General features: G+C 44.2%; 1 protein-coding gene across 1 annotated transcript in view; it reads left to right on the top strand.

The window, feature by feature from the left end:
* ZADH2 (zinc binding alcohol dehydrogenase domain containing 2) overlaps positions 1 to 6,131 on the top strand; it is a 10,014-nt gene extending 3,883 nt beyond the window's left edge. Inside the window, exon 2 of the mRNA XM_010855056.1 lies at positions 1,213 to 6,131. Coding sequence (XP_010853358.1) covers positions 1,213 to 2,137 — 925 coding nt within the window. The 3' untranslated portion in view covers positions 2,138 to 6,131. The remainder of the gene's footprint in view (positions 1 to 1,212) is intronic.
* The last annotated feature ends 5,629 nt before the right edge of the window (positions 6,132 to 11,760 follow it).

The following is an 11,760-nucleotide window of genomic DNA, read 5'->3' as shown; positions in this document are numbered from 1 at the left end:
TCCTGCTTTCTTATTTCTGTTGATGAAATATGTAGAGAGTGTCCAATCGTGTATGCCGGGCACCGTCATAAGGGCACATTTACGAGGGCTAAGTATTGTCTCTATACAAAGTGGAAGTGAGTCCTTGTGCGGGGCAGTTTGGGGTTTATTAAGTTAAATTATTTTAACATGAACCCTACTTACCAGCTTCCCTCCTGCCCCCAGATCCCAGCACCTTTTCCTTTCATTACAGGTGGAAATGGCGTCTTTAGGGTCCTCCAGTAGTGTGTCTCGGCCACCTCCCGACATCCTTAGGAGAATGGCTTTTCCCCTTATGTATCAGGATATTTTTGTTATGAGGTATACTGAGATGAAAAAAAGCTGGTAAAAATACCAGCCTGGCAATTAAATTGACTCTGGATACCAAAGTGAAAATAATCATCTGGTATTAATCAAGTATGTCTCTGCTTCTTGTTGAGGAAAAATACAGTGTCGATTTGCTTTCCTTTTCATCTGGGAAGGACTGTAAAATGTTGGATGTTCCATAAAAATCTCTCTACCCTTATGAGACAATTTTTGTTCAATTAATCAAAATGCATATTTTCACACTGGACACAGTTACATCAGAAGGAAAATTTGCTGCAGCCTCTCACACTGTTTGAAACAAGCCCTGCAGTAATGTGTAACAGCCAGTGACCTTGTACATTACATCAATCTTTAATAATATCATTGTCGTTACTATTATTATCTGAAGTGTTAAATTGTTGCCAGAATCAATACAAGTCTACCTCTTTGAATATATTTTATCCCTCTGTTGTTTTTAACATCTTTGCTAAGAGACCAATTAATTTCCAACTCATAGCTCTAGTGAAGTTTGTGTATGAGGGCTTCCTGAATTGTTTTTTTCCTCTCTTTTGAAAGAAAGAGAAAGGGAATAAATGGCGTATGAAATAAACAAACTGTTTAGAGGGACGTGAAATTATTCCTAACCTAATGAAAGAATACAATAAACCAAAACTCTGATATGGAATCACTGTTTAGCTCACATTTGTTTGATTTCTTTCTTTTTTTTTTTTGAAGTGCATATCAAGAGTTTTGGGTGTTTGTTTTTCTCAAATTCTATCAGAATAGATAACAGCTTCACCACCCTCCACGGTCACCAGATTTAGAGGAACAGAAAAAGCCTTGACAAAGAAAGCACCTGAACGTGTGTGTGTGTTTGTTTTCCTCTAGATTTGTTGGTGTCAATGCTTCTGACATCAACTATTCGGCTGGCCGCTACGACCCTTCAGTCAAGACCCCCTTCGACGCAGGCTTCGAAGGTGTCGGGGAGGTGGTGGCCTTGGGCCTCTCTGCCAGCGCTGCGTTCATGGTCGGCCAGGCTGTGGCCTACATGGCGCCTGGTTCCTTCGCTGAGTACACGGTGGTGCCTGCCAGGGTCGCCATCCCAGTGCCGGGCCTGAAACCCGAGTATCTCACGCTCCTGGTGAGTGGGACCACAGCCTACATCAGCCTGAAAGAGCTCGGGGGGCTGTCGGAAGGGAAGAAGGTCCTGGTGACCGCGGCAGCCGGGGGCACCGGCCAGTTCGCCGTCCAGCTCGCAAAGAAGGCCAAGTGCCACGTCATTGGAACATGCTCTTCTGCCGAGAAGTCTGCTTTTCTGAAGTCTGTTGGCTGCGACCGGCCCGTCAACTATAACACCGAGCACGTGGGCACCGTCCTGAGGCAGGAGTACCCCCAAGGTGTGGACGTGGTGTATGAGTCCGTCGGGGGAGCCATGTTTGACTTGGCCGTGGACGCCTTGGCTACCCGAGGGCGCTTGATAGTCATCGGGTTCGTCTCTGGCTACCAGACTCCTACTGGCCTGTCGCCCGTGAAAGCAGGAACACTTCCAGCCAAACTGCTGAAGAAATCTGCCAGTGTCCAGGGCTTCTTCTTGAACCATTACCTTCCTGAGTTTCGAGGTGCCATGGACCACTTGCTCAAGATGTATGCGGGTGGTGAGCTGGTTTGTGAGGTGGACACTGGAGGTCTGTCTGCAGAGGGCAGGTTTACCGGCCTGGAATCCGTCTTCCGGGCCGTCGATTATATGTACATGAGAAAAAACACTGGAAAAATTGTCGTTGAATTACCTCCCTCTGTCAACAGTAAGCTATAAAAGCAGAACAATGGCATAAGAGAAAAAAAAATGGGCATTTTATGCCCCAGAATTACTCAAATCAATTTATTTTTAGTTGGTAATGGAGATAATATTTTTTTAAAAAACAAAAGTAAAGTTTAATGTATAGGTCTCTCTCTTTTCTTTGCTTCCTTTTTTTTTTTTGCTTTCCCTTGCCAAAAAAAAGTGCTAATAAAACTTCCCTCCATGGCACAGAGGTAAAACCTTTACATTCAGTTCTTCACTCATGGACAGTCTCATTCCAGATTTTATTGTTCCAGGGAACTAAATTAATTCCTGATGCAAGATCTGATCAAATCAGCATGTCTTCAACTTGATGAGATTTTAAAATCGGGCTTGAAAACAGTTCATGAGTTCTTTGCTATGGGAGATTTTGGTATAATGCTAACAAGTTGTTAATAAATGAGAGAGAGAGCAAGTCAGTCACTTCTCAAGAGTCCATATTCTCAGGAAATGGCCCTTCTCCTTCCATAAATTACCAGCCAATTCTCTAAATAGAAATTTGGAAGGATTCTCCCAAAACTCTGACTCTGTTAGGTCATTAGAAAAAAAATTAAATGAGCACAGACCTCTTTTAAAGAAGTGTCTCTTTATTTAATGATTTTATGCACAATCATGCTGGTGAGGCATGTGTGGGATGGAAAATTTCTCTCTTTCCTTAAGAAGCAAAGTAGTGTTGAAAACTCATATGGACAAAAGAGCAGGTTTGGTAAAGGGAAACTAGAGATTCGGGAGACTTTAAAAATTTAGTACATGCACGGGAAATGAAGTATATGCTCCATCCACAGTAAGAGTCAACATAACAAAACATGGCCGTACAGGGAAAGCTCTGTAGACACGGAACAGAACCCTTCATCCGCCTACTGGGGTGTGTCAAACAGCATCCCGCAAAGCAGGGACTGAAGTGACCTAAGATGAGCGTGCATTTGCTTCTCATTCAAGACTTTGGGAAGGCGGGTTTTCTCCCTGACCTGGAAGTAGAGTAGCCACCACTGATGCCATGTCACGCTTCAGGTCTCCACGCGGCCTGTTGGGACAAGATGCTTCTTGCCACCATCACCTGACGTCACACCCGTGAAGGTACCCAGCCCGGCGCCTTCCCCTCTGAATCAAGCCCACGGCTGACCCACCTTCGTCTCCTCCTTCCTCAGCTCCCCAGAGGCTGCTCCGGGTTTTCATCGCGGAGGTGGGAACCCCACCCTGCCTGTCTAACGAAGCCACGCCCACCAGACTTTTTCAGAGCCTTGGGTTTCAGCGTCTCTAACAGGCTAAACAGACACCGGATTAGAGATATTCTAGGAAACTTGGTGACCGTATTTAATTTTTCTCTCCTTCTGTCTGAGAGGCAAGGCAGTCCTACCGCTGAATAGCTGTTAGGATCTATTTTACAAGATTTACTCATTTTCAGGTACCTAATGTAGCTGCTAGCATGCATGCACAACAATACAATTTATATGGTAAATGGAGCCAAATAATGGCTTCACTGAATGTTATGGCTGCACTGAAGGGAAATGTCACGGTAAATAGTTGCCAAATTATGGATCATGCCGGAGTGTCACAACTGCACTAAAGACAAATAGCCCTGGAGGCTATTGCCACTGTGACGCTTTTGAGTTATGAAGAAGGGTAACAGCCCGATGGGAGGCTCTTTGCGTCCTCATTATAGCCAGGGGTTACTAGTGCAGGGCACCGGAGAAGCCAGGCCAGTGTGCTGCTCGGGTATTAATCTGTCCCTTTCAGACCTAACAGCTGTAGCGAAACCGAAGGGGACTTGGCCTCCCTTTTAGAGACCCAGGCAAACAAAGGGGAGGGGACAGGTTTTATGAATGTAACTGCAAGGGAATGACTGGTAGTGGAGCAACGCTGGAATCAAATCAGCTCATCAGAGAATATTATTCACTGTAAGGTAGTCTCTGTCCGATAGGCTTAGTTGTGTCCTAGGCAGACAGATGTGTGAAGTCTAAGCAATCATGGGCTTTCTCCCTCTGTCAAGACTTGAGTAGTAAGGACATTGCCAACTAAATTGCTTCTTCTAAACTGAAGTGCGTCCCGGTTTCTTTCATTTTAATGGGAGAGTAATAAAGATGAAAGACCAACATTTTAACGGATGGATCCCTGAAGCTACAGAATAGAAATTTATTATGTTTTGAAGGCATACACTAAATTCAGCTATGTTAAAAAAAAATTCAAACAACCAGGTTTAAAATAAAATATAATCTCAAAACCTCATGTTCTGTCTCTCCCCAAACTAAGAAACTACAGAGCATACTGTTTCCATTTATTCTTAGAAAACAAGCATGAGAGATTCTGCCCATTCAGATAATGCCAAAAATATGTTTAAACTTTTTTTTTTTATTCTTCTGAAAAATGATTTGTAAATTGAGGGTCATAGTTCAGCATCAGTTTCATCTTCTGGGATTATCGTTCAAGCCCAGCCTCTAATGGGAGGTGAAATGGTGCGATCCTCTCTCCGCCTTTCTTCTGAACTGTATTACATATCACAAAAAGTACATCCATAATTCAGGGCAATTGTCAGTCTTTGTTTTAGAGACGGGGCCGGGGCTGAACGATCCCGGTGGATGAATTATTTCTGGGTTCTCAGGGTGGCCTTCTCTGCACATCAGCCTTGAGGTCCCTGGCTGGGCAGATGGAGAGCCTTGGCTCCAGTTATGCCAAGAAACAAGGGAGTCCCAGCTATTCCCTCCCGTCCCACTGTGATTTGTAAAAGGCCAAATGCTCTTCCTTCAAATTTGGTTTTGCAAAAAATACCAACAATGTCATTGCAGGTCCATCTGATGATGACTTCCATTGTTCACCGCCTTCAGCATTAAAAAAAAAAAAAATCAGGATATAGTTTGCAGAGAAACTACAGAGAAGTTTTTCATGATGTGCTCTAAAAATTGTTATTATATGATTTCATCTGAATGGAGTTTCTCAGGAGGATAGCGCCTTTATAAATGGTCATTAGTATTACATGCAGTATTTACCTAATGAAAGTGCAGTGACAAGTCACCATTTCATTTTATTAAAATGAAAATCTTGCATTATGTACTTAAAGAACATTCCAGCTAATGAGGATGTAACGTCCTTGGTACAACACAGACCTCCTTTTTTGTGTGTGTTCACCCACCACAAGATGCTGGAAACTTGACAAATGATATCATTTAAGACATGCCTGCCGTAGGGACCTGCTTTTTGGCTTCCTGTTTCTGGCTTTTATTTGGGTAACATTTATAATGGCCACCCGACTTGTAATGGACAGCGTTTTAACCCCTTCATAGAGCTCCCAATTAGCGTGAATTTACTACATACAGGATTTCCTTTAAAATGGGGCAGGGAGTGCTCAGGACTGAAAATATGTTTCTTGATCACTTGACCACATGTGCATATGGGATAAACAGCATATTTTAGATTTATATGGAAACAGACGAGCAGCATGCAACTTTCAGGGAAAAAAAAAAAAAATGATAGGCGAAGACAGAGCATGATCAGCTTCGGGCCTGAGTTTCCTAGGGCTTACAGCACAAGGTTTATGAATGTAGCCCAGGTACAAATGGCCTGACTTGGTGCATTCATAATTACTGCTCTCTATACTGTCCAGTGTCTTGTTTTATTAAATTGCTTGCTATTTATAGTACTTGTTTAGAGACAAAATGTATGCAAACTTTATTAGCTAATTTGGGGGTTTATTGGTGTTTTTTTTTTTTTAATTTAGGTTTTCTGTAACTAATGTTCTAATTATGGCCCAGAATTGTGATCATATTTCAGAAGTAAAAATATAAAACTCTGAGTTCTCAATACTACTAGTGTGGGCATTTTAACCTTGGAACTCCATTTTTTTGTAGACTTTTCGTATCATGCTATTCAACTTGTGAAAGGAGGAATGTTTGAGAACCTTATTACTGTTAACATGAGCAAAGTATGGAATATTGGCCCCAAAAATGCTATACAAAATAAATAATGTTTCCCAGTATGTATCGGTTCACATAATTCTTGATAGTAGAGTTGATATTTTTTTTAAAAAAGTCAAATAAGATACATATTTTAATTCTGTGTGCTTGAGTCTTCTGTATTCTTCTTTCCCTAGATTGAGAAGTTACCGGGATGTGAAAACAACACTAAAAATGGCGGGGTGTCTTAGCATCTGTTTTTTTCATTTTTGTTGAAATAGAGTTGATTTACATTGCTGTGTTAGTTTCAGGTACACAGCAGAGTGGCTGAGTTATGTGTATATATGTACACGTATATATGTATGTATATGAATATATGCTGCTGCTAAGTCGCTCAGTCGTGTCCGACTCTGTGCGACCCCATAGACGGCAGCCCACCAGGCTCCTCCGTCCATGGGATTTTCCAGGCAAGAGTACTGGAGTGGGGTGCCATCACCTTCTCCATAACTATATGTCTATCTATATGTATATGTATAGTTATGTATATATATGTACAATAATGTGTATATATTGTCCAATAACATGTGTATATTCTTTTTCAGATTTTTTTCCATTACAAGCTATTATAAGATATTGAGCATAGTTTCCTGTGCTATATAGTAAGTCCTTGTCAGCAACGTGGATAGACCTCAGGATCTAAGGAGCATACTAAGTGAAATACATCAGACAGAGAAATACAAATATCCTGTGATATCACTTATATGTGGAATTTAAAATATGACATGAATTTATTTACAAAGCAGACATAGACTCACAGACATAGAAAACCAAGGGGGGAAAAGGGTAGGTTTTACATTAGGAGGTCAGGATTAAAATATACACACTACTATAGATACAACATAACCAGCCTCCGTTCTTGATAAGATGGTTTGGTCCACTGTGGACCTGCCCTTCAGCACCTGCTCACAGCATCCGGGGAGGCACAGACCCTGTCACGAAGCGAGTCTTGCGTCTCTGGAGCAGTCGGTAAGTACCCCACGGGGTGCAGTTTAGGGAAAGCGATACATGCCTCACACGTGCAGGCACGCATGAACCAAAAGCACAGGGACCAACAGCCCCTTGAAGGGAGCTATTCGACAGTGTCTTTCTGCCAATGTGAAATTAAAATAACAATTAAAACATACCCTGCTGACTGGTGGTGAGGTCCAGTAGGGAAGATGGATTTATGCTCAGAGCTCAGGAAAACGGCCCATAAATCGTCAGCTACCATTATGCCCTATCCCTTCCATGCGAAGAGTGGAACCGAATCTTAGAATGACCTGAGCCTGTGGTCTCTCTGGCTGGTGGGAGATGTGGATCATGTTTAGGGCAGAGACGCTGTCCAGCTTGGAAGTTTGGAAGTTTGCATTGCCCTGTGTGTGGCAGCCCCTGGGCGCAGGGGAGGCGGCCCGCAGACCCCGACACAGACCTGGGGGAAGTCTGGGAGGCTCTCTGCTCATCACAGACGAGAAGACCCCGCTGACCTTTAAATGGTAAAATTTGGGATTTAAGAGACAACCTAGGGCTTCCCTAGGTGTCTCATGGTCAAGAACATGCCTGCCAATGCAAGGGATATGGGTTCGATTCCTGGTCTGGGAAGATTCCGCGTGCCGTGCAGCTGCAAAGCGTGTGTGCCACAACTACTGAAGCCCTTATTCCCTAGACCCTGCGCTCTGCAACAGGAGCCTGAGCTCTGCAACAGGAGAGACGCTACCACAACGGGACACCCTTGCACTCCAGCTAGAGAGTAGCCCTCGCTTGCCGCAACTAGAGAAAGCCTGCACGCAGAAAAAAAAGGGGGATAAAATAAATTACATATATATATTTTTTTTTTTTTTAAGAGAGACAATCTGGTTCTACTAACTTTATAAATGGAGAAAGCAAGACCCAAGAAGATTAGGTGCCTTGTCCAAGGTCGCAGAGAAGCAGCCAGAGTGCAGGCAAGCTCCTTTCCAGGGCACCAGACTGTCTCTGTCTTACCCTTTCATAAAATGCTGAGGTCCTGCCCTCGATGCCTGACTGAAAGTGTCACAGAATAACAACTGCCTCTGTTATAAATCTTCTGTCGGGTGAGGTGGTGACCAAACCAGAAAGAATATCACAGTTCTGACCGCAAAGTGTGTTCCACTCAAGACCCTCCTTTAATCCGGCACAAGTGAGGTGTTCAGACCACTGACTTCTGTGTCATCTAATTATCGCACTTCCCTTGTAGCTCAGTGGTTAAAGAATCCTCCTACCAATGAAGGAGATGTGGATTTGATCCCTAGGTTGGGAAGAAACCCTGGAGGAGGAAATGGCAACCCACTCCAGTATTCTTGCCTGGAGAATCCAATGGATGGAGGAGTCTGGTGGGCTACAGTCCATGAGATGACAGAGTTGGACATGACTGATCAACGAAGTGTACACACACACACACACACACCTACATATCACACAGCCTTTTGGGGATGGGGGGAAAGAAGCTCAACAGAATTAAGGGCTGAATGACCACAATTTAGTTTTAATGCTACAAAGGTCTGATCTCCTTGTCAATATATTCTTATGTGTCAAATCATGAATATCAAATAGAGAAAAAATTTATCACCCCTTGTTGAGGGCTTATTTCCCTCAAGTATTTAACTTGCTTATGTTCTCGCCTATAGAGCTTGGCCAATGTTAGTAACAGCAAAATATCTAGAATCTGAACTGGCTGATCCCCCTGAAATGGAATTCTGAATCCAGCAGCTTCCAGGCTGCAGTGGCTGGATGTGCATACCCACAGTGGGAGGCGCCCTAGGGTGAGGGGTCGCGTTCGGGGGGAGGCCGCGGTGGGGCCACGTCTCCTCTTCCCACGGCTGGAATCTCATCCTCTGTACAAAGAACAGATCATAACTAAGGGTCGGAAGCAAGCCCTTCAAAACCACACGACGTTGAACATTCCTGTCTTTCTACATCATTTCTGTCTTCCTCGAACTCATGCATAAGAGGCGCAAACTTTCAGCTTTACACACACACATCCTTTCGCAGGAGAAACAGCGCCTTTTCACACTGAGAATCCCTCCGCAGGAACAGCAACGTCAAAGGCAATCTCAGTTGGTCGAAAGCCTCATTTCCCACCGGAAATACCGGAAGCAATAGTGGTCCCTCTGTGTGTTGTTGGAATTTACATTTGAAAATTGGATTGTCTCCTTGAGGGTTTTTTATCAAAGTAACTTTCGGAGAATTACTTACATCCGGGTACGCTGGGTACGGGAGACGAGGTTGAGCTCAAGAGCCCAGGTGTCACCCCAGCTTGAACCATGAAAGTGCTGTCATTGTCTTTATGGAAGGGTATTTCTCATTTCAATTTTCACATGTACTTTATGTAACATCTTAGAACGTGCTTACCAATTAGAATACAATGTCACTGCCTTCCCTCTTTCCTATCAAATTGATAAAGGAGAATGATGCCCATTTTACAGATGGGAAAATGCAGTGCAGAAAAGTGACTTTCCTGGATCAGTTAGTCACTTGTTGAACAAAGACTTGGGGTTCAAGGCTGTTTTCCACTCGAGAATGAAGCATCCCCAGCTTTCTTGTGCACACGCTCACCTGTCACAACAGAGCTCCTGACTCAGCAGGTCCAGGGTGGGGGCCCGGGAGCCTGCATTCCCCAGGGCTGCTGACACCAAGCCTGCACAGTGAGCAGCAAGGCCCTGGGTCTCACAACCTCTGAAAAGACCCCCATCCCACAAAATGCTGTTTTATAGAGCATTTCTGAGCAAGCTGTAGGTGATCTAGGAATGAATTCCAGAACACATGCTTAATACAGCTATGAAAATGCATTTTATCCTTGAGTTTTTGGCTCCTTTACTTTAACCATCAGCTGTGACACCCGTCGCCTATCTATTGGAGGGCTCTGGTGGTAAGTGTTTTCACCTAGTTCTAAGTGGGGCAGAAGGAGACATAGAAAGGGCACAGAAGTGTCCTGGGACTGCAGCGTCATGAAGATCATGGCACCTGATCGCATCCCTTTAGGGCAAATAGATGGGGATAAAGGGGAAACGGGCAGATTTTATTTTCTTGGGCTCCAAAATCACTGCGGATGGTGACTGCAGCCATGAAATTAAAAGACACTTGCTGCTAAGAAAAGCTGTGACAAACCTAGACAGTATATTAAAAAGCAGAGACATCACTTTGCCCACAAAGGTCTATATAGTCAGAGCTTTGGTTTTTCCAGGAGTCATGTACGGATGCGAGACTTGGACCATAAAGAAGGCTGAGAATCAAAGAATTGATGCTTTTGAATTGTGCTGGAGAAGACTCTTTACGAGTCCTTTAGTCTCCAAGGAGATCAAACCAATCAATCCTAAAGGAACTCAACCCTGAGAATTCATTGGAAGGACCAATGCTGAAGCTGAAGCTGCAATACTTTGGTCACTTGTTGCAAAGAGCCAACTCATTGGAAAAGATCCTGATTCTGGGAAAGATTGAGGGCAGGAGGAGAAGGAGGTGACAGAGGATGATATGGTTGTATGGCATCACCAACTCAATGGATATAAGTTTGAGCAAACTCCAGGAGATAGACAAAGACAGGGAAGCCTGGAGTACGGCAAGCCATGGTGGGACATGACTTCACATTGGAACAACAACTGTGGAGAACAGTATGGAGTTTCCTTCATACTACAGTCCCACTCCACTGCTGGGCATACACCCCAGGAAAACCATAATTCAAAAGCATACACGTACCCCAGTGTTCATTGCAGCACTGTTTACAATAGCCAAGATACGGAAGCAGCCTAAATGGTCATCAGTAGATGAATGGATAAAGAAGATGTGGTACACATATACAATGGAATATTCCTTGACCATAAAAAAGGATGAAATAATGCTATTTGCAGCAACATGGATGGAGTTTGTGAGATACTGAGTGAAACAAGTTATCATAAGACAAATATATGGTATCACTTATATGGAGAATCTTAAAAAGAAACAAATGAGCTTATCTACAAAACAGAAATAGAGTCACAGATGTAGAAAACAAATTTATGGTTACCAGGGGGTGGGGTGAGGATAAATGGGAAAATTGAGATGGACATATTCATACTGCTGCTGCTGCTAAGTCGCTTGAGTCGTGTCTGACTCTGTGCGACCCCATAGGGCAGCCCACCAGGCTCCCCCCCGTCCTTGGGATCCTCCAGGCAAGAACACTGGAGTGGGTTGCGATTTCCTTCTCCAGTGCGTGAAAGTGAAAAGTGAAAGCGAAGTCGCTCAGTCATACTGCTGTACATAAAATAGATAACTAATAAGGACCTGCTGTATAGCACAAGGAACTCTACTCAATATTCTGAAATGACTCATATGGGAAAAGGATCTGAAACAGAGTGGGGATACATACATGTGTGTATATAATAGCGCTTTGCCTCCCCAGGCAGGTGCTTTTTGTCCCAGGCTTCCTGAATGGCAGTGTGGGCTGAAGCAGCAGCCCCCCACCCCTGCACCAGGCTCAGCTCCTCCAAACCACAGGGAGCCATGTCTCCCCCAGGGGGACAGGAGGGGCCTGTCGCCCCGCCCCTGGGCCCCATACCGCTGGTCTGGCTTCGCCGTGACAACCTGTCTGCACCGCCCTCCGCGTTACTTGTCGTTGTATAATCCGAGGTCCGGGCAGCCACTCTGCCTGCACGCTCTGGTGTTGGGTACCAGGGGACCAGAGTG

The sequence above is a fragment of the Bison bison genome, unplaced genomic scaffold (genome assembly GCF_000754665.1).
Source record: "Bison bison bison isolate TAMUID 2011002044 unplaced genomic scaffold, Bison_UMD1.0 scf7180017864353, whole genome shotgun sequence".
Lineage (NCBI taxonomy): Eukaryota > Metazoa > Chordata > Mammalia > Artiodactyla > Bovidae > Bison > Bison bison.
This window is presented reverse-complemented; position numbering and strand designations above follow the sequence as displayed.